At 37.8% G+C, this 27,966-nt stretch overlaps 1 protein-coding gene across 3 annotated transcripts in view; it reads right to left on the bottom strand.

The window, feature by feature from the left end:
* Positions 1–27,966, bottom strand: part of NUP107 (nucleoporin 107) — a 44,346-nt gene that overhangs the window by 15,829 nt on the left and 551 nt on the right. Inside the window, exons 2-16 of one of the 3 annotated variants that reach the window (XM_047865992.1) lie at positions 26,296–26,387; positions 25,777–25,863; positions 24,604–24,719; positions 21,834–21,978; positions 18,609–18,712; positions 15,790–15,917; positions 14,737–14,785; positions 12,503–12,574; positions 12,006–12,094; positions 9,858–9,936; positions 7,962–8,075; positions 3,319–3,409; positions 3,084–3,160; positions 1,065–1,124; positions 3–148 (exon numbers count right to left, since the gene is read on the bottom strand). In XM_047865992.1, the coding sequence (XP_047721948.1) occupies positions 3–148; positions 1,065–1,124; positions 3,084–3,160; positions 3,319–3,409; positions 7,962–8,075; positions 9,858–9,936; positions 12,006–12,094; positions 12,503–12,574; positions 14,737–14,785; positions 15,790–15,917; positions 18,609–18,712; positions 21,834–21,978; positions 24,604–24,719; positions 25,777–25,863; positions 26,296–26,387 (1,449 nt within the window). Of the gene's footprint in view, positions 1–2; positions 149–1,064; positions 1,125–3,083; positions 3,161–3,318; positions 3,410–7,961; positions 8,076–9,857; positions 9,937–12,005; positions 12,095–12,502; positions 12,575–14,736; positions 14,786–15,789; positions 15,918–18,608; positions 18,713–21,833; positions 21,979–24,603; positions 24,744–25,772; positions 25,864–26,295; positions 26,388–27,966 lie in introns of those variants that run through there. The other 2 variants (XM_047865994.1, XM_047865993.1) reach the window with 2 other exon arrangements.

The following is a 27,966-nucleotide window of genomic DNA, read 5'->3' as shown; positions in this document are numbered from 1 at the left end:
ACTTTACTTCCAAATATTCCCTGGGGAGTTCTTCAGTTTCATCCAGAGTCAGTACTGATGTCCGGATTTCCTGTTCTACCAAACTGTCCACCATCACACGAAAGTAGGCCCACACTGTGTCTTCCCAGGTGTCACAGACAGGAAGCAGCTTTTCCCCCATTCCAAACCAGAAACATACACACAGCCAACGAAAAAAAAAAAGGGAAAAACAGTTACTTCCATTGATATGGACTATAAAATCATTAGAATAACATAAAACACTGTGGATTATAACATACCATACCAAATAATCCTTTACGCCCCCTGCCCCATCTTCTAAAAAGCTCGAACTATTAACTTTTTTTTTTCTTTTTTTCAACGTTTATTTATTTTTGGGACAGAGAGAGACAAAGCATGAACGGGGGAGGGGCAGAGAGAGAGGGAGACACAGAATCGGAAACAGGCTCCAGGCTCTGAGCCATCAGCCCAGAGCCCGACGCGGGGCTCGAACTCAAGGACCGCGAGATCGTGACCTGGCTGAAGTCGGACACTTAACCGACTGCGCCACCCAGGCTCCCCTAACTTTTGTTTTTCAAAGTAGGTTCCACATCCAACGTGGGGCTCAAACTCACAACCCTGAGATCAAGAGTCGCATGCTCTGCTGACAGAGCCAGCCTGGCGCCCCTAAAAAGTTTGAAGTACTGAGACTTTTTCCTACTGAATTCACAATAGCATCATTTTTTCATGTTGATGTAAGATGGTGTTTCAACTAATTATTATAACATCCCTCAAATAACTATAAAGTGCAGGGGATGGCGGGGTCTGCAAGAAGCCCACACACGTAAGACAATCCAAATAGTTCCTGGCCTTAGGGGCCCACACATTTCACAATTATCGCTATCGCTGCTACTTCTTACAAAGTAACTTAAACTTATAAAATTCACCTGAAATCATTATTGTACTACATGCTAACTTGGATAGCAATTAAAACAAAAAAGCTTATAAAATTTATTCTATATGATTAGAGTATTTTATATATCTGATTTTGTTCCACAGGAAAAAAAGAATTAAAACAGACTACATACCTGCTTGAGATTCCCACTTAAAGCTGCATAAATTGCTCTTTCGTATCTATTAAAAAGCTCCTGAAATACAGAATATAAATTTGAACTACAGTTTTCCTCAGCTTGTCAATTTTTTTCATAATCTGAAATTTTACAATGTCTTCTAAACTGAACTTATTCACTTGACAGTTGTAAACTTTAGTGAAAAATCTAGTGAGGCAAAAAAGGGGAAGGACCCTTTAATTCGATGATCCAGTCAGTGCTGAAAACTTCAGGAAAAATCAACCATCTAAATTTCAAATACAGGATGAAAGCAGATCCAACTGTAGCGGATGCTTTGATTATGTATCACTGTCAAATTTTATTTCAGACAGAACCGGTGTAGGCATTTTCCCCTAAGAAGTTTCTAAATACCTAACACCACCTGATCCTTCTCTGAGAACATCAAGCAAGGCACCTGGATGGAACCTGTCGTGCACCAGTTTGCATCTAATTCCTAAGTAGAATTAATTATATTCAGCAAATTAGCCCATTTCACTACCACATTCTATTGATGGCATTTCCAGTCTTCTTATTATCCAGTGACCTCAGAGACTATCACTATATTTCTGAGTCCTCTGCCTTTGTTTCCAATCACCCTCTTGACCATTCTTGCTCTCTTCCTTTCTATTATCAATATTATTCTAGGACAGGCCCTTATTACTTAGGGTCTGAATAATTCTAACAGGCTCCTAACTAGTTTCTCAGCCGTTAGCCCATTCCATTTTTTTTAATTTTTTTTTTTTTTTTTTTACTTTTTTTGTTAATCTCTACACTCAACGTGGGGGCTCAAACCCATGACCCAAGATGAAGAGTCACATGCTGCACCGACTGAGCCAGCCAGACATCTCTAGTCCATTCAATTTTTAAGCCTATTTTTCACTCTCATGCTAATCTGAAAACACTGTTGTCATGTGCCTTGAGGTTTTGATGGTTCACTGCTATCTGTGATATACTCATTCTTTAGAGCAACACTTGAGGACCACCAATGCCTGTTCTTAATTTACCCTTTTCAATCACCTTTCCCATTAGTCCTGTTACAATGTTTGTTTTGAAACTGTGAATTGGTTCCAATGCAACTGATCTATTAAGGAACTATTTAAACATGATGCAAATTTCCCATAACTTACAATTTCATCTGAAAGTAATACTAGGTGAATGCAGAAAACTACACCTGGTTGAATGATGTCACCTAGAAATACTACACAAAACTGAGATACCTCAAACATCTACTTACTACCTCACTTCAATACATGTGTTATAAGCTAAACCCATCCATATTGAGTGTGACAATTTTCAGTTTGATTTCAGCTGACCTCCTTCTATACTTCACAGTAACTCACAAGCTGCAACCCTCTGACCCTCAATTGCACAAGTAAACTTCAGTGCTTTTTCAAGGTAAAATGCTGTAGTTATTGTAGCATTTGTGTATTTCCTGTTTAACAGTGCTTTATTGAGTTTTTACCCTTTTATGTATCACTGAGAATTTTTTAGTATTGTGCTCTCAACTCCATTTTCCCCAAAAGCCCTGTGGATTTTTTTCATGATTTTGCATGCTGTAGTGGTTTTTTAGGAATGCACAAGTCACGTGATATCATAATAGGACTGACTGTAATTCTTTTGTGAGCCTTCTGTTCCAACCCGGTAGACCTACCTCCCTTGAGTTGTCCACCCTATACATCCCACCTAGAATTCCTTCCTCTTTTTTTCACACCCAACAACTCAAAATCCTAGTAATTTTTTAAAGTGCAATTCAGTTCTCTCTCCTGGGAAGCCAGGTTAGCCCAAATGTTTATTCTCTGAACTCATTTGGTACCTCTTTCATATTTTCATCTTTTATCAGTGTTTGATTAGTAGTTAAGCCTGACCATCCCTATTCTTCAATTTGATCAGTTTTTTGAAAACAGAAACTTTAGTCTTACACTACTCGGAATGTTTCAAAGCACCTTCAGCAGGCCTTCAATTAATTAGAGTAAAAATGAGTATCAGTAAGTATCTTACATCTTCTGCCATTCTCCAACAACTTATTTTCCAAATCACTCTATATGGATTCCCTTCCACAGGTTCTAATTCTGTTCCTATAAAACAGTAAAAGAAATAAAATTTATAGTATAAAATATAGAACTCCTTATTTCAACAATTTCTAAAAACGAAAGCTGTGCTTCACAAAGATTGGCATTTAGAGCTAAATGCATACCCAGAGATTAAATTCTCAGAATAAAATCTACTAAAATACCTCCATTAACATTAGGGTCATGATAGAGTTTCCAGCCTTCAAGTGTCGCAGCTCTCCATGCCTGACCACAACGTTTACAGAGTCGTTGTGCCTTTAGAAACAGAAAAAGAGCAGTCAGTCCTATAACCAAGTGTGATACTGGAAAAGCACTGTGCCTTACAGAAAAGTACAAGCAATACATATCAGGATTAGGTAACTTAAAGCATGATACTTCAAAGGGAGATGCAGACAACTAACAACTAGTCATGGCATTTCACTTTGCTACCCTTTGCTCTTTGGTTCTGGGCTTGCAGAGGAGGCTCCCATGGGGCTCACAGGCATTCAATTCTGCTAGAGACAAATGGGGCTAAAGAGGTTGATGACCCTTGACTTCAAGTATTATAAAAACAGTCAGTCTCTATAACGACAGGGTGCTAGTGCTCATTCAGCCCACTGATATTTGTGTGCACTGTGATGAATCAGATGAACTTAGAGTAACCAGCAAGATACATCAGTGAGATAGAGAGACCACCTCTTTAGGAACCATCTCTTCGTCATTTACTTCATATGGTTTGGGCAAGATCCTACGATCCCACCTCCAAACGCTAAGATTAGGCATGTGATCGAACAAGAATCACTCCTAGGACTCTTGCTGGAAATACTGGCAAAGGGACACACTCCTTTTGCTGGAATTGCTAGCTGGCAGGAGGATGCAAGTCTGGAGCTGCTGGGGGCCATCAGAGACACAAGGAGCGACTTCTTGAGAATGAAGCCACAGAAAGGAGGACAGGGCCAAGAGCCTGGGAAAGAGACAGCGTCCCAATACCATCCCTGGATCCTGCTTAAAACCAGATTATGACCCCACAGACTTCCCTGTTCCACAAGCCAATCAATTCTTCCCCATGTAAGTAACTTGAGTTGGGCTTCTACCACTTGAACCTAGAGAACCCGATTAATGTAACTAAAGAATATCATACCCCAAAACATCATTCTGGATTTATAGCCATTAAACATAATGAAAGCTATGTATTAACATGGGGAAATGTTTTGATATGCTATCTAAAAAAGGAAGGATAAAAACTGAATATAGAATCTTGAAAACATTTTTCTAAGTAAAATAAATTAGATACAAAAGAACAAATATTGCATGATTCCACTTGCATGAAATAGCTCGAATAGGCAAATTCAGAGAGACAGAAAGTAGATCAGAGGTTATCAAGGGCTGAGGGAAGGGAGAAACGGGGAGTTATTACACAATGCTACAGAGTTTCTGTCTGGTGTGATGAAAAGGTTTTGGGAATAGATAGTGGTAATGGTTTCACAAAACTGGAAATACAATTAATGGCACTGAAATGTAAACTAAAAATGGTTAAAACAACAAATGGTGTTATCTATGCTTTACCACAGAGAAAAAAAATGAATAATGCAATATGCCCAACTATTGTAGATTTAAAAAAATTTTTTTAATGTTTATTTTATTTTTGACAAAGAAACAGCCAGAGGGTGAACAGGGGAGTGGCAGAGAGACAGAGGGAGACACAGAATCCGAAGCAGGCTCCAGGCTCTGAGCTGTCAGCACAGAGCCCGACGCGAGGCTCAAACCCACAAGTCGCGGCGAGGCTCAAACCCACAAGTCGCGAGATCATGACTTGACCCGGAATTGAATGCTTAATTGACTGACCCACGCAGGCGCACCTGAATTGTATATTTTAAATGGATGTATTGTACGGTAGGTGAATTGTATCTAAATAAAGTTATTAAAAAACCTTAATGTATACTATGATTACAGTTATGTTCAAAAGAGGTATAAAAGACAGGTCTTGTCAGAAGATAGTAAATAACAAGTGTTGGTGAGGATGTGAAGAAAAGGGAACCCTTGTGCACTGTTGGTGGGAACGTAAACTGGTGCAGCCACTGAGGAAAACAATAAGGAGGGCACCTGGGTGACTCAGTCATTAAGCATCTGACTTCAGCTCTGGTCATGATCTCATGGTTCATGAGTTCAAGTCCCGTATCAGGTGAACTAGAGTCCCGCTTCAAGTGAGCACGAGCCCCGCATCAGGTATAACATGAGCGCCGCTTGGGATGAGCCCCACTTTTCTCTTTGCCCCTAGCTCACTTGCTCCCTCTCTCTCTCAAAAACAAACAAACAAACATAAAAAAAACAAAAACAAAACACCAAAACCAATGAGGAGGTTCCTCAAAAAGTTAAAAATAGAGCTACCCTACAACCCAGCAATTCCACTTCTAGTATTTATCCAAAGAAAATAGAAACACTAACTTGAAGAGATATATACACCTTCATGTTCACTGCAGCATTATTTACAGTAGCCAAAACATAGAAACAACATAAGTGTTCACTGACAGATGAATGGATAAAAAGATGTGGTATATATACATATACCAGTACACATACACAATGGAATATCTTTCAAAGAAGAATGAAATCTTGCCATTTGCAACAACATAGAGGACATTATGCTAAGTGAAGTCAGACTAAGACAAATACCATAGGACCTCTCTTATTATACATGCAATTAAAAAAATAAACAACAAAACATGATCATAAATACAGAGAACAGATTGGTGGTTGCCAGAGGTTGGGAGTGGGAGAAATGGATGAAGGGGGTCAAAAGGTAAAAAGGAAAAAAGAAAAAGAATTTTCATTATATGTAAGATGAAAATGTTAATAATGAAAGTTCTCATTTACTGAATATTTACTGTAAGCCAGACAATGTGCTAGATATTTCACAGCAATTATGTCATTTGATTCTCATATGAACCCAAAGAGAGGTGCTAATTCTGTGCCTGTTCAATGGATGAGAAAATCGTGGCACAAAGGTGATTAGCTTACTCATGGACACACAGACAGTGAGTGGTACAGCCAGAGTGACCACATTGTAATAGAATAGGCACTGAACTGAGATCACAGCCTTGGATTCCAGCCTTGATTATTTCACTGATTCTGTGACACTGAAAGTCACCAAACTTCTCCAAGTTTCAGTGTTGTATTACTGTTTGCTTGTAAATGAGACCACTGGAAAACATGGACTATACTGAAGCTCTTTCTAGCTCTAAGAAAAAAAAGAATGCTAGAAGTAAAAAATAAGAAGAAAAACCCCATTATCTATGGTTTTATAAAGGCAGTGGGACCTTGAAAGTTTTTGTTTTTCAAACCTTCAGTAATGTGATCATATTTTTGTTTTCTGTTTTTTAAAATACATCCCTATTTGCCACCATGATTCCTAGTTATTTTCCATACCACCTGGCAGAGTGGCTGGAACTTAACTATTTTCTGAATAAATTAGTATGTAATAAACACTTCTTTTCTTAATTGGAAAAAAAAAAAAAAGAGGGGCACCTGGGTGGCTCAGTCATTTAAGTGTCTGACTCTGGCTCAGGTCATGATCTCACGATTCGCAGGTTCAAGCCCTGCGTCAGGCTCTGTACAAACAGTTCAGAGCCTGGAGGCTGCTTCAGATTCTGTGTCTCCCTCTCTTTCTTCCCTACCCAACTCAACTCATGTTCTGTCTCTCTTTCTCTCAAAAATAAACATTAAAAAATTAAAAAGAGGGGCGCCTGGGTGGCTCAGTCGGTTAAGCGTCCAACTTCAGCTCAGGTCACAATCTTACGGTCCGTGAGTTCGAGCCCCGTGTCGGGCTCTGGGCTGATGGCTCAGAGCCTGGAGCCTGCTTCCAATTCTGTGTCTCCCTCTCTCTCTGCCCCTCCCCCGTTCATGCTCTGTCTCTCTCTGTCTCAAAAATAAATAAACGTTAAAAAAAATTAAAAAAAAAAAAATTAAAAAAAAAAAAAAGGAATGATGCTTATTACCACTTATTACTACAAGAACTTATAATAGTTTGAACATATGTCTATCTAAAGAACATTGCCAAAGAGACTGCAAAATAGGTACAACCTATTACCGTAAGCTTGGAGCTCCTAGGCACTGGATGTCCTCAAGAGTCAGCAAAGCCATCCAGTATGTTGTCTAATTAGATACTAAACATTCTCTATAGAAGATCTTCACTATCACAAAAGATCTTTTTTTTTTTTTAAGTTTATTTATTTTGAGAGAAACAGAGATAATGCAAGTGTGGGGAGGGGCAGAGAGAGAGAATCCCAAGCAGGCTCCATGCTGCCAGTGCAGAGCCCGGCACATAGGGCCTGAACTCAAAAACCCACAAGATCACGACCTGAGCCTAAACCAAAAGTCAGATGCTTAACTGACTAAGCCATCCGGGCACCCTCCCAACAAAAGAGATTTTAAAACATGAAATTAAAAGGAAGAAGTCTGAGGGCCACTGTAGTTTTCACAGGTAAACAGTGTCACCTAGAAGAGCAATTAGGGTCAGACTCATTCTTAACTCTTAAAAATCAGAACTAAAAATAATGGGGATATGCCTAGGGTATGCAGTACAATTTGGGAAGGCAAAGTCTGACTTCTTACAAAAGATTTTCTATTAGAGTTGCATAAACTACAATGCACTGCTTTCTGAAGTAATGTGTTTCTTATCACTGGAAATGTTCAAACACAAAGTAGATCCAGAAATAATGTGGCAGAGGTTACAGCATCGAGGAGACATACGAGGTAGTCACAAAGGTCCTTTCCAACTGAAAGAGTCTATGACTTCTGAAACTGAACTAGCAGGGTGTATATGACTTACCTCTTCTGTCATTCCAGCACGGATTAGAGTGAAAAGATATTTGAGTAATCTGACTTCATCTTCTCTATCCAGATCATCAAGGGGCATCTTCTGTCTAATGGGAGCATCAGGGTCCTATCGAACAAACAAACAAACAAATAAATAAATAACAATAAATTCTTTGTACCCACATACATTTTAAACATCCCCAAGAGATGATTAAACTCTCGAGTTTATATACTGAAATAAGTTTATTTACAATTTAGTTAAGTAACGAAGGGAGTGAAGCATCACACAAGCATTCCAGAGAGCCACAGAACTGTCTGCTGCCCATTCAAAAAAGACTGTTGGCCCACCAAGGTACATACTTCGGTCAGACAAGGCAGAAACACAATGCCAGCCAAACCAGGCAACTCTTAAAAATGCTACAACATGAGCTGTAGCCTGTTGTAGCAACTGTACCTCCAAGTTAATCCTAAACAGAATTAGGTCTAGATGGAGAATGAGCACAGAGGAAACACTGAAGGAAGAGTAATACATTCTATGACTTGAAAGTGCTTCTCACATGAGAGGAGAGCCATAGTGGGATTAAGGCCATATAAAACACACTGATGTCCAATAAAATAATTTTTCAAGAACAGATTTCTAATAAATAAATCTACCTAGAACAGTTTATTCCCACCTATTATTTTTCATGGATAAAGAAATGTGCCTTTAAACATTTGGGATAACATATTGTCCTCACTTTTGCAGCAAACATCACAAGTGGTCTTCATGATGAATTTTAAATGAAAAACTATTTTAGTTTTTGAAAACGTTTATTTATTTTGAGAAAGAGAGCACGCGTATGCACGAACAGGGGAGGGGCAAAGAGAGAGGGAGAGAATCCCAAGCAGGCACCTTGCTGTCAGCACAGAGCCTGACGCAGGGCTCAACCCCACGAACTGTGAGATCATGACCTGAGCTAAAACCAAGAGTCGGATGCTTAACCAGCTGAGCGAGCCAGGTGCCCCTAACTGAAAAACGATTTTAATGCGACTCTTATTTTAAATGCTACTCTTATGTATGGTAATATATCAATTCAGAAAATAAAGTACATTATAGGTGAAATGGCTACTTTCACAAGTATTTTGTGGACCGATACAATCATTCAGTTTTGGAACATGGTCTCTTTCTGGCAAAAAGGAAATCACCACTTTCCACATGTTAAAAGTAAATGATTTTTAGTTGTTTGCTACAGGGTGATTTAGCTATGATTTATTTCAAGTTCTTCCAGTAGCCTCCAAACAATTCTCATCAAAACCACTTTTGCTCCCAAAGAATTCTATCAATTTTTCCATCTGTTACTTACTTCTCCTACTTTTCATTATAAACATTTAGTGCACATGTTTCCACCTGTCACAAACCTCTCTTTCTTTATTTCTACAAGAATTAGAGTCCTGTTCTTTTCAAATCTATTGTTATTCCTATTACTCATATCCTAGAATGGCCTTTCTAACCTCAAGCTTATGCAACGCTCCCCTCTCCTCCCCCACTGCCCCCCCCGCCACTTTTTATATGTAAGAGGCTTCATGAGTCATCACTTTAAAGTTGAAGAGTCAAACCTTACTGTAAGACCAAAATTAATTTGTTTTTAAAGCTGGCAAATCACTTTCTCTACCTTCTTTTACAATTTATAATTCATAGGCAATAGGTTCAAATGTTCAAATACATTCCATCAAATTCAAAGGCAACCAAGTAGTTTGTGGTAAACAGTATATACAAATCTTTGGGAAACCAAAACAAGGATCCCTATGAAGAAAATTCTCAGCCTTTAAAAAACAAACACACACACACACAAAATAAATAAAAAAATAAAAATAAAAATAAAAACAAACACAAAACCTTGAAGACAACTTTCATTTCAAAGAAACTTACCAATTCAGTGACAAGGGGACGGACACTTCCTATATAAGAAGGCAGCTGCCGCTGCTTCAGGGTATGCAGAGTATTTTCCCTGCAAGAAAAAATATAACATTTTTTTTTTTAATTTTTAAAAAAAAAAATTTTTTTTTTTCAACGTTTATTTATTTTTGGGACAGAGAGAGACAGAGCATGAACGGGGGAGGGGCAGAGAGAGAGGGAGACACAGAATCGGAAACAGGCTCCAGGCTCTGAGCCATCAGCCCAGAGCCCGACGCGGGGCTCGAACTCACGGACCGCGAGATCGTGACCTGGCTGAAGTCGGACGCTTAACCGACTGCGCCACCCAGGCACCCCAAAAAAATAACATTTTTAAAAAGAGTAACTTTAATATGTTTATTTAAGGAAATAAAATCAAGTCAAAGTAGAAAAAGAGAGTACAAACTCAGAAAATCAGGCAAAAATGCTAAATATAAAGAGGCATTTTAGGGGCACCTGGGTGGCTCAGTCGGATAAGCGACCGACTACGGCTCAGGTCACGATCTTGAGGTTCGTGGGTTCAAGCCCCATGTCAGGCTCTGTGCTGACAGCTCAGACCCTGGAGCCTGCTTCGGATGCTGTGATTCCCTCTCTCTCTCTCTGCCCCTCCCCCACTCATGCTCGCTTGCTCTCTCTCTCTCTCAAAATAAATAAATATTTAAAAAAAATTTTTTTAAGAGGCATTTTAGCTCAGATGACTAACGATGCTAAACATGTTTTCATGTCTTTATTGGCCACTCATCTGTCTGCTTTTGTGAGCTTATCTGTTCAAATCTTTGCCCCCGCCCTTTTTTCTTTTACTACATTATATTTTTATTATTGAGTTGTTGTTCTTATCAGCTACAAGTCTTACACTTTTCTTCTAGTCTGTGGCTCGCCTTCTCTCATTTCTTAATGATGTCTTTAATGAGTAGTTTTTCATTTTTATGAAATCGAATCAATCTTTCCCAATTATTGCTTCCTATGATCTTTCTTACTCTTGCCTATCCACAAGTCACAAAGATATCCTATGTTTTCCTCTAAAAGCTCTGTGGTTTTAGCTTTTATGATCCATCTTGAATTAAATATTGGGTATGGTGTGAGGGAGGTGTTTTTTTGCATGATATCTCATTTTTCTGCAAGGTTTGTTGAAAAGACATTCATTCCCTCATTGGATTGCTTAGATGCCTTTATTGAACACTAACTGACCATCTAAGTGTGGGTCTGTTTTACAGTTCTATTCTGTTCCACTGATCAGTAAGAAAAGACTAACTCATCAAAAATGTGCGAAGACATTTACCTTAACTTTTTCAATTTTAAATGAAAATTTCTTTCTCCCAGAAAAATCACAACTACTCAAGATTTAATTTTTGACAACCACTGAATAGCATTAATTTCCTAGTTAAGCACAGAAAAGATATAAGAATTGACTTGCAGACTTTGTACAGGCATAATGTTACTGAATTCAAATGCAATCTGAACAGTTTCTTCAAGTCTTAATATAAACTGTCCCTTTAATTTAGGAATGCTTTTTGGTTTCAAGGTCCTAAAATAATTTAGAAGTATTAAAGGATGTAGTGACCAAAGTTTTTCAAAAAAGCCCAAGTAGCTAGAAACATAACAGAAGTATCTTCTTGATAATCAAATTACATTTAAAATAAGGTCTCCCCACAGCCTTACCCTAGCCTGCCTATAAAAGTCCCATATGAGTTGACTCTCTTCAATCTCATTTCCTACCATACTTTCCTTTGCTGTGTTCAGACTGGCCTCCTTGCATAAATAGTTTGTTTTCAGGATCTTTGCAGTTTCTGTTCCTGTCTGGAACAACTTGTCTCCCAAATTTTTGCATGTTTTGCCTCCTCTCACTCATTACCTGTTACTTCCTTAGAAGAGGCCTGTTCTGATTACCTCTTCTATTTAAACTTGTACCCACTGTCATCTTCTACCCATCAACTCTCTTTTTTTCAAAGCTCTAATTGCCCAACAGGCTAAATATTTATTTGTGGTCTAACTCCCTTAAATAATGTCAACACCATAAAGGCAGGGTTTTTGTCTGCTTTGCTGACAGACTGAATTTAAATATTTGCTGAAAGATAAACAAAACCAACACTGAGTGACTTCAAGAATAAGCGTTTAGTAACTTACCAATAAACTGATTTTGCATAAAACTCAATGTTATCAGAAAAATCTCCAATTTCATCTTTGGCAATGCTCTCTAGCCAATCCACCACCAGCTAGGAAAGGGGAAAAAAAAAAAAAAAAGACCATTAACTATAAAATCTGTTACTGTTTTACTTGAAATGGTACTTCCATCCTTAATTCAAAATGTTTCTGATTAAAAAATACCAACTAACAATTTTTTCAACCACTATTTTTGCTTTTTTAAGATACATAAGTATAGCAAAAGAATGAAATGTTCTATAGGAATAATACAGTTCTTAAAAAGCTATTCCTGGAAATGCTAGGGCTATTCATTTGAAAACTGAAGAACAAGGTTCTTAACTCCTTTTAACTGTAAGCAAAAACATCAAAAAGAAAAACAGTTTTTTTAAGTTTTAAATTTAAAAAGGTTTCAGTTCTTTGTGTGTCATTTACCTTTTCTCCATGCTTCATAAAAAAATATTTTAAAATTCTAATCTTACCTGACTTTGTCGGACAAGTGGATCTCTCTGAAATAATGTTTCCACCACCACTTTCTCACTGGCATTAAGAGCCTATTAAAAAAATTATTTAAAGAAAGAAAAAAAAAGATGTTCTAAGGATATTATTTTAATAGAAAGGAAAAGGTGAACCTGACATGTATTCAATTACCCATAAACATTTAACCACACAGCAGATCTGTACATTCATGTGTGAAAATTTTTCTTAAGCAAATTTCAAACTGCTAGATCAATCTGCAGCTGTTCTTGATACTTTCATTCTTTAGCTATTCGTGGAATTTTAAAACTCTACTTCCTCAGAGATGTTTAGGGAAAACAAAACACAGAACAAAATGAAACAAGCAAAAAAAATCATAGTAAACGGCAGGATGCAATCATGTGACATTATCAGAAAGTGAACATTTAAAAACTTCTAAACTCTTGGGTGGGGGTGGGCTAAATGGGTGCTGGCCATTAAGGACAAAACTGTGTGGAGCACTGGGTATTATACATAAGTGATGAATCACTCAATTCTACTCCTGAAAACAATTATTACACCATATGTTAACTAAGGAGAATTTAAATAAAAATTTGAAAAAAATAATAAAAACTTGAAACTCTTTCATTCTACATACCAGAAGTTGATAGGTAATAAAATTTTACAATCCAAGGGCTTTCCTTAACAAGACACAAGATAATGAATGATCAAGGAAAACTTCACAGATGTGATCATATAAAAATGGGAATGTCTACTTGACAAAGACCCCTTAAACAAAACTGAACAAGTAAAAGGAGGACTATCTTTAACATATACAAGAGAAAACAATAATTGGAAAATGAGCAAAGTGTATGATTACAGAATTCATGTAAGAATATTAAGGCTTGGGGCGCCTGGGTGGCGCAGTCGGTTAAGCGTCCAACTTCAGCCAGGTCACGATCTCGCGGTCCTTGAGTTCGAGCCCCGCGTCAGGCTCTGGGCTGATGGCTCAGAGCCTGGAGCCTGTTTCCGATTCTGTGTCTCCCTCTCTCTCTGCCCCTCCCCCGTTCATGCTCTGTCTCTCTCTGTCCCAAAAAAATAAATAAACGTTGAAAAAAAAAAAAAAAGAATATTAAGGCTTAAGAATGAAGAATACTAGGGGTGCCTAGGTGCCTCAGTCGGTGAAGCGTCCGACTTCAGCTCAGGTCTAGATCTTATGGTTCGTGGGTTTGAGCCCCGTGTCGGGCTCTGTGCTGACAGTTCAGAGCCTGGAGCCTGCTTCAGATTCTGTGTCTCCCTCTCTCTCTGACCCTCCCCTGTTAGCACTCGGTCTCTCAAAAATAAATAAACGTTAAAAAAAAAAATGTTTTTTAAAAATGAAGAACACTCCACCTTGCTAATAATCGATAACATACACATTAAAGTGACACACCTAATCTCCAATTGGCACCATCAAATGAGTTAGAGGAAGCATTTTCACCCATTGTTAGTACACTGCATTAGGAAGGCAAGATGACAATCTATCAAATTTTGACCCAATTTCACTTCCAGAAATGTAGGAAATATTGAAATACATAGATAAATACGATTTAGAATGTTCACTGCCTTACTGATTGCTACAGCAGAAATAGTGGAAACAACCTAAATATGTCTATCAGAATGTCTGAAAAAATTTCAGTTCTGGCATATTATGAAAAAATAAGGTAAACCTACATGAACTGACAGAAAAAACAAATATTGGTGATTAAAAAAGAAACTCGTAGTATAATGTATAAATGAAATCATACTATATGTTAAAAAAATAAAACAAACCCATGGGGCGCCTGTGTGGCTCAGTCAGATAAGCCTCTGACTCTTGATTTTGAGCCCCAAACTGGAACTCTGTGCTGAGCGCATGCTTGAGATACTCTCTCCCTCTCGTGTGCACACACTCTCTCAAAATAAGTAAACATTAAAACACACACACACACACACACACACACACACACACACACACAACCGTGTGTATATATACATATAAAGATGCACAGAAAAGTGTCTGGTCGCAAATTGTTAGAACAGTAAGGGATAAAAGAGGACTTTTACCTTTTACCCTATAATATAAATTAATATTTGATTACTTTATGAGATTGTATCTTTTACTTGTAAAATTTTTTAAATGAAGAAACTCAAGATGGAGGGTCAGAAATCAAATCCTATTATTAAAAACCATTTTAAGTTTTAAACATTTATAAAGGAAAAAAATTAATCTTAAACTTACACTAAGTACAAACATATTTTCATCTTCTAATGCAGACTGTATTCTGTCTCTGAGGAAAAATAACAAAATGAAAAAGGCTTAAATTGCATAAATATATGAAATCACCTTTTAAACTATATATATACACAAACCTACATTCTCTCCAGCATAAACAAGTTGAGCTTCCAATAAACTTAATCATTCTTTTGAAACAAAGATACAAGTAGTAAGTACCTTCTGGATCGGATATTGACATCTGAGCAAATCTGATATTTACTAAAAACAGACACTGCAAAGTCTTTCCTGGCTACCTGCTAAGGCACACACTGAACTTTCTAATATAATTGTTTTCACATGGCAAAAATTATACAATCTAATTTTCTTTCGGGATTTTCTCATCACAGTGAGAAAGCAGCAGAATGAGAGGCAAAACCACTGAGCATCTGAGAGAAGGAATATTTGGTTAACTTCTTTCAAACTGCCACTTTATATAAAGTCTATTTTTCAGTTCCTTTTCTTTAAAATTGTTTACTGTTAATTTATTTTTGAGAGAGAGAGAGAGAATGAGCAGGGGAGGGGCAGAGAGGGAGGGAGACACAGAATCCAAAGCAGAGTTCTTTTTCTTGTCTATCCTAAGTACTGCAGTATTTTCAGTACTTTCCTGATCTTATTTTTGGGAGCTACCAGCCTTTTGATCTAATATTCCCCTCTTCCCTCCTAACTCACTCCTGATAATCATCTAATGATGAGGCATTAGAAACAGTAAGTAGCAAAGATAGTAGAACCTATTTCCACACATCCTACTCTAACTTTTAAATTAATTTGCCTATTTGGGGGCCTGGGTGGCTCAGGTCATGATCTCACAGTTCTTAGGACTGAGCCCCATGTCAGGCTCTGTGCTGACAGCGTGGAGCTTGCTTGGGATTTCTCTCTCTCTCTCTCTCTCTCTCTCTCTCTCTCTCTCTCTCCCCCCCTGTAAAATAAATAAACATTAAAAAGACAAACCATGTTTAAATTAATTTGCCTATTGGTTACCTTGTGTTTATTTCACTTATGAGGCCTACACAACTTTACCTATACAGAGAAGCCAGCAGCCTCCATGTGACCATCTCCTGTTGAAGAAGCCAGAGCATACTGGCTGTTTTTGAGAACTTCTGAAGTCCAGGTGTTGCTCGGCTCACTATTTTACTCAGTATATTCACCTAACGTAAAGACACAGATGTAAAGAGGTTTTCTATCATTCTGAGCCATAACTGCGTATTCTTCAAATGCACAGCTCTAAAACTAAACATATACACACACACACATTTAGAGTATGAATTTTTCCTATCTATTGCCTTTTTTAAATTGAATGGAAATATAACATTCCCACTCGAAATGGTCTTAATTTGAAGTAAGGTGTGTTTATGTGAGTATAAATGTAAAAGTTTAATATACTCCAAATTTCAGATTAAACAAGAACAGCCATGGACACATTTTTTTCTTCTTTTATAAGCTAAATCTAACCTATTCCTGACAAATCTAACCTATATCTAACCACAAGATAAACCAAATCTAACCTATTCCTGACAAAATGATAACATGGACTAACAGCATAGCAATGAAAATTGAAAATAAAGTTATCTTCAATTTATGCCTGAAAAATTTATAACATATATCAAATCAAGAAAAATATTTTAAGATTGGTACTAAAACACTGTCATTGCTAACCACAACTTAACCGAAGTCCCCTCCTTGTTCTAAAACCAGAGTTCTTAACCTTTTTCAGGTTGAGGCATTATGTGAAAATCTAACGAACAGCACGGATGTTCTCCCCAGAAACACACACAAAATTATTTATCAGAAGGTTTAAGAATCCAGGGTAAAGGAAACCTTTCTCAAAGGTTTTGAACAGTACCTCTTAATCTTCTGAAGTGAAATTCAGACACAGAATCGCTCTCATTCAGAACATGAAGAATCATTACCACCACCACACCTTTTCCCTCTCTTTAAAAAGTACTCACAAAATAATGTTACTTTTGTCTTAAGGCCAGTGTTTAATAAAAGTGTTATCAGTACTTCTCATTATTTTCTATTGGAACCCTAACTCTAGTAATTCACTAAGTGACCGTTACTGCTTCAGTTATTTAATGAAGTTACTGCTTTTATAATGGAACAATTCAGAGATTGGTTATTGAAACAATATTAAACGATCAAGAAATGTTGGCTATTATATTGTAATCATTCTTGAATGTAATAAAGTCCATTTATTTATTTGCTTATTTTTTTAGTAATCCCTACACCCAACATGAGGCTTGAACTCATGACCCTAAGGATCAAGAGTCACATGCTTTTCCAACTGAGCCAGCCAAATGCTCTTCCTCTTCCTTCTTCCTTTTTAAAAAAACAGACTTAATGTTTTAGAGCAGATTTAGGTTTACAGCAAAACTGAGTGGAAAGTACAGGTTCCCATCGCTTTCTGCCTATCAGGATCCAGCACCAGAGTGGAACATTTGTTACAACCATGAACCTACACTGACATGTCATTATCATCCAAAGTCCATAGTTTACATAAGGGTTCATTCTTGGTGTTGTATATTCTACAGGTTTTGACATAAATGACATGTATCCACCACCATTATCTCATACAGTTTCACTCCCCTAAACATCTACCAGGTTCTACTTTTCATCCTTATATTCCCCCACCCTCTGGGAACCACTGATCTTTTCACTCTCTCCAAAGTTTTGCCTTTTCCAGAATATTGTTTAGTTGGATTCATGTAATATGTAGCCTTTTTGAATTGGTTTCTTTAGCTTACTGATATGCACTTAGGGTTCATCCTTGTCTTTTCATGGCTTGATGGCTCATTTCTTTTTAGCATTAAACAATATTCCATTGTCTAGATACACACAGTTGATTTATCCATTCGCTTACTAAAAGACAACCGGGTTGCTTCTGAATTTAGGCAATGACAAATAAAGCTGCTATATGTAAAAAAGCTACATACATTTATATGTAGGTTTTTGTGTGGGCCTAAGTTTTTAACTCGTTTTGGTAAATACCACAGTATGAATGTTGTGGAATCATATGATAAGACTATGTTCAGGTTTCTAAGAAACTGAGAAAGTGTCTTGCAAAGTGACTCTACCGTTTTGCATTCCCACCAACAACGAATGAGACTGACTGCTGCTCCACATCCTTGCCAGCGTGTGGTATTGATAGGTGTTGGGGACCTTTGCCATTCTACTAGGCGTATGACATCTCATGATTTTAATTTGCAATTCCACGATGACATATGATGTTGAACACCTTTTCACATGCTTTTTTGCCATCTGTAGATTTTCTCTGGTGAGGTGTCTGTTAATGTGTTTTGTCTGTTTTTTTAATTGGATGTTCATTTTCTAATTATTGGGTTTAAAGAGTTCTTTGTAGGGGCACCTGGGTGGCTCAGTCGGTTAAGCGTCCGACTTCAGCTCAGGTCATGATCTCACAGTTCGTGGGTTCGAGCCCTGCGTCGGGCTCTGTGCTGACAGCTCAGAGCCTGGAGCCTGTTTCCGATTCTGTGTCTCCCTCTCTCTCTGACCCTCCCCAGTTCATGCTCTATCTCTCTCTATCTCAAAAATAAATAAACGTTTAAAAAAAAATTTTTTTTAAATAAAGAGTTCTTTGTATATTCTAGATTCTCCTTTTTTTTAAGTAGCAGAATCCTTCAGTTTCCCAAAGAAAACTCATATGGACCTTCAATAAGCAAAAAGCAGAGCTGCCCTGGCTAACCTCCCAACCATGCTACCCCTGCCACTACACCCTTAAGACATCTCCCCCCTTAAATACAGTATGGAAATTCACAGGTTGATGCTGTTCAAAAAACTAAGAGTACTGAAGTTTGACCAACAATGGAGTGAAAGTAACTTACCTGACTACTACAGATGTTTTCATATTCTTCTACAAGGTCAAAAACCGTATTTGAAGAGTGCTTCAAGTAAGACTGCAGGAAATCAGAAAACATACTCATGGATGCTAGAACACATTAAAAAGAAAAGGAACAAGAAAGTTAAGTGACATACTCCTAGGTAATTATGTTTCTATGAAAACTTAAAAACACAGCTACGTATCTCTTTTTTTTCTGCTGTATTTTCTAAAAAATTACAACAGTGGTGGGGTGCCTGCGTGGCTCAGTCAGTTAAGTGTCTGACTCTTGATCTTGGCTCAGGTCATGATCTCACAGTTCATGAGTTGGAGCCCTACATCAGGCTCCGTGCTGGTGGTGTGGAGTCTGCTTGGAATTCTGTCTCTCCCTCTCTCTCCCCGTCCTTCCCCAACCCCCCCAACAAAATAAATTAAACTTAAAAAAAATTGTAACTGTGGTAAGATAAACATAACAAAATTTACCATCTTAACCATTTTTAAGTGTACAGGTTAGTGGCATTAAGTACATTCACAATGCTGGGCTACCATCACCATCATCCATCCACAGAATTCTTTTCATCTTGCAAAACTACAACTCAGGATAGCCAAAGCGATCCTAAGAAAGAACAAAGCTGGAGGTACTATACTTCCTGATTTCAAACTATACTACAAAGCTTGAGTAATTAAAACAGTATGAGAGGCGCCTGGGGTGGCTCAGCTTGTTAAGTGTCCAACCCTTGATTAGGGCTCAGGTCATGATCTCACAGTTCTTGAGATCAAGCAGCACAGAGCCTGCTTAAGATTCTCTCTCCCCCTCCCTCTTCCCCGCCCCCTCCCCCACTCTCATGTGCACATGCTCTCTCTCAAAATAAATAAAGTTAAAAAAAAAACAAAACAGTATGATAAGGCATAAAAACAGACACATAGATCAAGGAACAGAATAGGGTCCAGAAACAAACTCCCACATGTATAGTCAACTAATATTTGACAGGGGAGCCAAGAATACTCACTGGGGAAAGAACAGCCTTTTCAATAAATGGTGCTAGAAAAACTGATGATCATATATGGAAAAATGAAATTGGACCCCCTAGATTACACCACTCATAAAAATTAACTTGTGGGGTACCTGGGTGGCTCAGTCGGTTAAGCATATGACTTTGGTTCAGGTCATAATCTCACGGTTTGTGGGTTTAAACTCCCGTGTCGGACTCTGTGCTGACAGCTCAGAGCCTGGAGCCTGCTTTGGATTCGGTGTCTCCCTCTCTCTCTGCCTCTCCCCAACTTGTGCTCCGCTTCTCTCAAAAATAAATAAACATTAAAAAAATTTTTTTAAAGGGGCGACTGAGTGGCTCAGTTGGTTAAGCATCCGACTTTGGCTCAGGTCATGATCTCACAGTTCATGGGTTCAAGCCCCACGTCGGGCTCTGTGCTGACATCTCAGAGCCTGGAGCCTGCTTCAAATCCTATGTATCCCTTTCTCTCTGCCCCTCCCCAGCTCACGTACTCTGTCTCTCAAAAATGAATAAATGTTAAAAAAAAATTAACTTGAAATGGAATGGAGACTTAAACTTAAGACCTGAAACCATAAAACTCCTAGAAAAAGATATAGGCAAAGAGCTCCTTGACATTGGTCTTGGTAACAACTTTTTGGATATGACACCAAAAGCACAAGAAAGAAAAGCAAAAGTCAAAAAGTCTGACTCAAACTCAAGAACTGTGAGATCATGACCTGAGTTGAAGTCAGACGCTTAACCCACTGAGCCACCCAGGCACCCCATGTTATAGTTCTTTCTACATTCTAGATATTACCCTTTTATCAGACATAGGATTTGCAAATACATTCTCCCATTCTGTGGGCTGCCTTTTCACTCTACTTACTGTATCTTTTGATGCATGAAAATTTTAGATTTTGATGTAGTTCAATGTATTTTTTTCTCTTCTTACCTACAAGTCTTTTAAGAGCACACGGATGTGTTGGCTATTAATCTGTCAACAATTACTACAAAAATATAAGCCAAATTTTAAAATATCTGATTTGTATTTTAAACATACAACAAAGTAGCTGAGAAAGTTGTAACAGATACTAAGATGATATATTCTACTCAGGGAAAACATACACACTCCACTACAGTACTGTATCATATTGAAGGCCTCATCCAGTGTTCACACTAAAAATGAACTTTTTTTCTTTCTATTTTATCTATTTAGTAAAAAGGATATCTAAATCACTCAAAATCTGAGTACTTATTACTGGCAGATACTATAAGGAAGCAGTGGTTACCACAGTGTTAAGAGAAGGGCTGTATAATCAAACTGCTTAGTTTCAAATCCTGGTGCCATCACTTTCCAGCCAGGTGAGCTTACGCAAGCTACCCATTCTGAGCAGCAGTTCCCTTTCCCCTCTAACAGTAATAGCTACTGTAACTCTTCAATGGACCCCTACAGAAGATAATGTTCACCCAGGGGTAAGCACACGGACTCTGGCACGTTAGCTGACGATGATGATAAAATGAAGATCCCATGTGGTAATGAATACATACAGGCACATGAAAAGCAAACTTTTCTTTCCAAAGGGGAATGGTAATAACCAACCTGAAACTAGAAAGGTCTTCATACTATTTAAAAAAAAGACAGCATTAGCATCCAGGTGAAAACATGTGAATATTAGATAAAAACTAAACCTAGAGAAAAAGAGATGCCCTTTCAACAGAAATACGAAAAGAATGAAGATATGAGACTTATCTAATAACCTAACAAGGTATTTGTTTTTTGTTTTTTTTTTTTTAATTTTTTTTTTTTTCAATGTTTATTTATTTTTGGGACAGAGAGAGACAGAGCATGAACGGGGGAGGGGCAGAGAGAGAGGGAGACACAGAATCGGAAACAGGCTCCAGGCTCCGAGCCATCAGCCCAGAGCCCGACGCGGGGCTCGAACTCACGGACCGCGAGATCGTGACCTGGCTGAAGTCGGACGCTTAACCGACTGCGCCACCCAGGCGCCCCCTAACAAGGTATTTGAACTGAAAAACGAAGTGGCAAGATGCCGCTCCAACTGAGAACGAAGGTGAGATTCTCAACCTTCCAGAGCTACTACATCAAATGGCTCAGCCATAACCATAACTAATCAGCTTAATGAAAAATATTTTATAATGACACTCAGGAATAGGAGATAGTTTCCTGGGTCTTAGTAAAGCCAACAGGCTACATTGTTAAAGAGTTAACGCCATTTTACCAGCTTCGCCAGGATCATCCTCACGTAACATAACGGCACTGAGAGTTACATCCTCTGTTACACTGTGGGACTCTGTACTTGTGAGGAGTCCTGAACGCTGTGATGTGAATGCAGCAGCCCAATTACTGTCATCCAGATTAGTTACCTATAAAAAAAAAGGAAGATACAGAAAAGTAATGAGCTATTGCCACTGAGTACAAAAAAAGACATTAATGGCTATTTTGTTAAGGAAATCACAGCTTATGAAACAAAAACAGTATAAACTGTTTTCTTCTCTGTACCACTCCATATCTTTTTTTTTTTTTTAATTTTTTTTTCAACATTTATTTATTTTTGGGACAGAGAGAGACAGAGCATGAACGGGGGAGGGGCAGAGAGAGAGGGAGACACAGAATCGGAAACAGGCTCCAGGCTCCGAGCCATCAGCCCAGAGCCTGAGGCGGGGCTCGAACTCACGGACCGCGAGATCGTGACCTGGCTGAAGTCGGACGCTTAACCGACTGCGCCACCCAGGCGCCCCTCCATATCTTTTTTTTAAAGGCAATAAATACTGCATTTTGTAACATTTAAGCTGATATTAACATGTAAAATAAGGCTCTAAGTCTCTAAGGCTCTTAGAGCGGTCATACTGCTCTAAGTTCACATCGGTTTTTCACTATTGGGAAAACGTACAGGACAAATGATCCAGTTTTTTCAACATATAAACGCTAACAAAAAGGGTGATGGAAGAACTTACAGATTAAAAGATGAGCCACATCAAGCAAATGCAGTGTGTTTACCTTATCTGAATCCTGATTTAGACAAACCGACTTGAGAAAACATGACACAACTGAGGAAATTTTAAACAAACCAACTTAAAATTTGACACAGCCGAGGAAATGTGAACACTTAGTAAAATATATACAATAATGAAAACATATATATACACAAAATGGATATTTAAGATGATAAACAAATTACTCTGTGTGTACGTATGTGCGTGTGTGGAAAGTTAGACGTGTTAATGGCATTGTGTTAAAGAAAGAATTGTCTTATGTCTCAGAGATATGCACAAAAATATTTATGGGTAAAATGGTATGAAATCTGGGAGGTGTAAAGTAACAAAGGGGAAACACTTGTGGGCGTAGATGAAATAGGATCAGCCATATATTAATAACTGGGCAAAGAGCACATGAGGGCTTATTCTATTTCCGGACGTGTCTGAAGTGTGTGCAAACACATTTAAAAAAAAAATTTTTTTATGTTTATTTATTTCTGAGACAGAGAGAGACAGAGCATGAAGGGGGGGAGGGGCAGAGAGAGAGGGAGACACAGAATCCGAAGCAGGCTCCAGGCTCTGAGCTGTCAGCAGAGCCCGACGTGGGGCTCGAACTCACAAACCGTGAGATCATGACCCGAGCCGGTCAGTCGCACAACCGACTGAGCCACCCAGGCGCCCCCACATTTTTTTAAATTCACCTTTATTTAAAATCACCTTTATTTAAGATCTTCTGAAAGCCAGAGAAAGCTATCTGAAGGCTTAAAAATTTGTCTTTATTAAAATCCAGGCACAAGCAACAATAAAAATGTTTATTTAAACCCAAACATTTTATAATGCCCATATTATTAATAATTTACTCTGTCCTGGGCTTTAAGAGACTAGAAATCTTACTATTAATCTTGCAGTTCTGAAGCAATAAATAATAAGACATCTTCTTTTGTTTAACCCCAGATGCAGTCAATTCACTCATGTTTTTAAGCAAAATAAGATAAATGCTGCTAACATAACCAGATTCAAAAGCAGCGTAAAATTATTCAATGACTATATCATTGTTAGACATTAACATTCTAAAAATCCGTAAAACAATAAGAAGTATTTAACAAATCAATTTATCCTTTTAAGGAGAGGTTTAACAAGCTAAACCATTCTTCAGAAAACACCTAATCTGGACAATTTCAAATGTGTGCAAAAATCCCTGTGACTTTTCTGGGGCGCCTGGGTGGCTCAGTCAGTTAAGTGTTTGACTTGATTTCGGCTCAGGTCATGATCTGCAGTTTGTGAGATGGAGCCCATGTCGGGCTCTGCACTCACAAGTGTGGAGCCTGCTTGGGATTCTTTCTCTGCCCCTCCTCTGCTTGCTCTCTCAATGTAAATAAACTTAAAAAAAAAATTGCTGTGCCCTTTTAATAAGCACAGAGCCAAACACAGAACTGTTTTTGTTTTTAGCACTAAATTTTCCATCATCCTCTACTATTCCAACAGAACTCTTCTGTTTCCTTCTCTTATTAGATTGAATCCTTTCTTTTTTATAGGGTATTTTGAACACCTAGTCATTCTGTATGTTTATATGACATTTCTTCTATTTTCAATACTGTACCACACAGTGATTTCTAAAGAGTGTCTCATCTACTTTTTCCAACATTTTCTCTTTTCTTTCCTTTAATGCATTGTCTCTCTTCCTTATGATACTCTTCATCCATTTCTCTTGGCTTCCTACTCTTCTATGCTTCAAAACAGGGCTCGTCAGCAACCAATCAAGTATTTCTTCAGAGGAGCAGACTGTCAGATTAACACATTCTATCTGCACCCAAATGTTGTTGGTATTACAGTTTCCAACTATGACAGGAGATGCTTAAGGTTTTCAGCCTAACCAAAATACAATTTCAATCTACGTAACCTACCTAGTTAACTCTTTTGAGGACTATGACTTCAAGCCTCACTAAAGGCTTTTAAGCTCAATATCTTACTTATATGAAAAAGGGGAAATTTTTACCCCATTTTTCCACATACCATAGACAGATTTCCCAAGAACCCTGAAGACTGTGTAAGCCGGGGAGACCTCCCTCCTGTTCCAAGAATGCAGGAAACATCTGGATGCCTCAGTAAGCTTCGGCTGGGTGGAGTAACTACAAACAAGAGGTTAGAAAAAGAATCCAAAGTGCATGAACATTGATCATGAAAACAAAACAATCAAACCACCAATAAATAACTTTGTTTCTAATTATTTAGATTCTAACCAAGTAAATCCTTTAAATATTAACATTTCCATGATATGAAGATTTAACTTATTTTTGTAAACTTGATCTTTTGGTACTAGTGAGCCCAGCAGGAAAATCTTTTACTGCAAACAGAGATGCTTTCATTATAACATAACTAAGTAGTAAAAAAAGAAAGACACTAATGAGTCCATGGATTATTCATATTCCAATTTTACAAATACTGAAGAGGTAGTTTAGTGTAAAGGGCACAGGCTTTGAAGTAAACAGATCATTGTCTGAATTTTGGTTCCATCACTTACATATATGCTTAGCCATGCTATCCTCATTGAATAACTTCTCCACGTCTCGATTTCAGTTTTGGTAAAATAGAGATAGAATACCTACATCACAGTTATTGTGTATTTATGTAAAGTATAGTGCCTCACACATGGTAAGGGTTCAACAAATAGTAATGCAATCATTATTATTTGTTCTTAACTATTGATATTGTAACCAAAGATTATCACGTGTACTGTAAGCTTTAACATATAGCTATTACTATTATTAAATATTATATTAATGTTATTAAATACTATGTATATTTAACATAAATATATATGACAAATACTTGTTATATATATATAAATATATATTATATATTGTACATAATATTTATATATATAACAAATACTTGTTATATATTTGTACATATTAATATATATTACTATATTATTAAATGCTTTAAAAGCAAAAATTCTTATGAGGCACCTGGGTGGCTCAGTCAGTTGAGCATCACACTTCAGCTCAGGTCATGATCTCACAGTTCATGAGTTAGAGCCCCGCATCAGGCTTGCTGCTGTCAGCACAGAGCCCAATTTGGATCCTTTATCTCCCTTTCTTTCTGCCCTTCCCCGGCTCACACTGTCTCTTGAAAATAAATAAAACAGTAAAAAAAAAAAAAAAAAAAATCAAAAAAAAATCTTACAAGGTGGTCGAAACGAACTGGGAGTTCGAGGGATAACCTGGTTTCTTGGTGTAGTATTAGCAAAAATTTCATCTTGGGATGGCCGAACTATAGGAAGAGTTAAGAAAAGTTTTCCATACAAAAAAAACACCATTAAAGTTAGAATCAACCATATTTACCCTATATAAAATATTTGAATACACTTTTCAACAAGATTTTGATGGCTACCACTTTTTCTATGCAAAGAGTAAATCACTCCCTCTACCGCTTAATTTCTCAGATATCAGTCTTATATTACTACACACTGAACTAAGAGTACTTAGATTTCAAATAAAAAAAGGATATCTCATCTCAGCAGAAGCTAGCTACAACAGGATAGCAAGAACGTCCTTATTTTCAGGGTAACACAAATTTTAACAATTTCCCTATCATTTTATTATAATACTGAATGTCTAATATCTCTCATAAAAAGAAAATTCTATAACTCTGATTCCAAGCATGCTGTAATTTGAATAATGATGCTTACAACGTAAAGGATACTTAAAACTCTTTTTTGAGCACTCTGTTTCCGTGCAGTCCGAGTCACTTCTGCCTCTCGGATCACAGGAGATGACATCTCTCCATAGCCGCTCCTAAAACAGTATAATTAAGTTCATGTGAGTGAAATGATAATGTACCATTTGCAAAGAACTCTATCATGACTGGAGCAAAAGACCCTGGGTCAGTCAAAGCATACATCATCCCAGTAGCCAAGTCTTTGACCTTTTGGTTAACAGCGCTCTTTGATTCCAAACCCTGCTTATCCCTCAAAGTCCACTTCTCAAATTTTTCCTGCACAGGCATCTTTGAGTTTCTAGCACTCACTATGTTATTCTCACCTATGGAATGATTTCAACACTTGGCATCTATATCATAGCACTGTTTTACATAATTGCTTCATGAAGGCAGGTCTTTCCTTGGTTGAATTGAGGAGTTCCCTGAAATTGCAGGAACCATCTCTTAAAAGAATATTCCGCAGTTCCCAAAATTCTTCAAACCATGGGTACTACGAAAAATAAAATCTGTTGTTGGGACTGGTGAGATGGGAAGCTAATTAAAAAAGAATTCTAATAAATTGGAGAAATGACTCTTCAAGTTATTTCTCCCCAGAGTACACTAATGGCATCTCCTGTCTCAGTACTATTGCAGTTGCCCTGATCTCCCGTTGTTCTCAGCTCAAGGTCTAGAAAATAAATCGTGTGAATTAAAAAACCTATATTTTGAGGGGCGCCCGGGTGGCTCAGTCGATTAAGCATCTGACTTCGGCTCAGGTCACAGTCTCATGATTCATGAGTTTCAGCCCTGTGTCCAGCTCTGCGCTGACAGCTCAGAGCTAGAAGCCTGCTTCAGATTCTGTGTCTCCCTCTCTCTCTGACCCTCCCCCACTCATGCTCTGTCTCTCTCTCTCTAACAAAAGAATAAACATTAAAAACAAAAAAAAGACCTGTATTTTGAGACAAGAATCTAACATGCTTTTTCCTCCACTCAAAATCTTAAGATAGCTCTGAAGCCTATAGAATCAAGTCCAAATTTCCTTTATTTTTACAATCTAACCCCCGACTTACCAGTTCAGTCTTATATTCAACCACAAACATCCTCATACAAACATACATTGCATGTGACCATTCAGCTACACAATGCCTTCCTTTTCATATTCTTGCACCCTGTAGATGTTTCTTCTACAGAAGCCTACATTTGCCCCTCTCATCCACCTGGTGAACATTTACTCACCAAAGAGCCTCCTGGAGTCTGGAGACACATATATCAGGTGGGCAACTTGGTTCTTCTACTTATTAGCTTCCTAACTGTCACCAAGTTCTTAAACTCTTTTAGCCCCAGTGTAATCTATGAAAAGAGGATCAGAGTACCTATCCTCATAGGATTGTAGGAAGACTAAATTAGCTAATACAATATATATGGTAATAACAAAGCATTTAAGGCACTCAATGTTAGCTATTATTCAGGCCAACTAGAGAGTTACCTCCTTTGAGAAGTCTTCCTGATAGATCCCGTGGCAGAGAGACTTTTATCGCATCCTCATTTTCTCTTCCCACAGAAAAGTTAAAACACATCATTTTGCACTGCTCCATTGTCTCCTCCACTACAACTAATTCCCAGGGGCCAAGAACAGGAAAAACTCACCTGTATAGCAGGAGGCTAGCATAGTGCCAG

The sequence above is a fragment of the Prionailurus viverrinus genome, chromosome B4 (genome assembly GCF_022837055.1).
Source record: "Prionailurus viverrinus isolate Anna chromosome B4, UM_Priviv_1.0, whole genome shotgun sequence".
In the NCBI taxonomy this organism is placed as follows: domain Eukaryota; kingdom Metazoa; phylum Chordata; class Mammalia; order Carnivora; family Felidae; genus Prionailurus; species Prionailurus viverrinus.
This window is presented reverse-complemented; position numbering and strand designations above follow the sequence as displayed.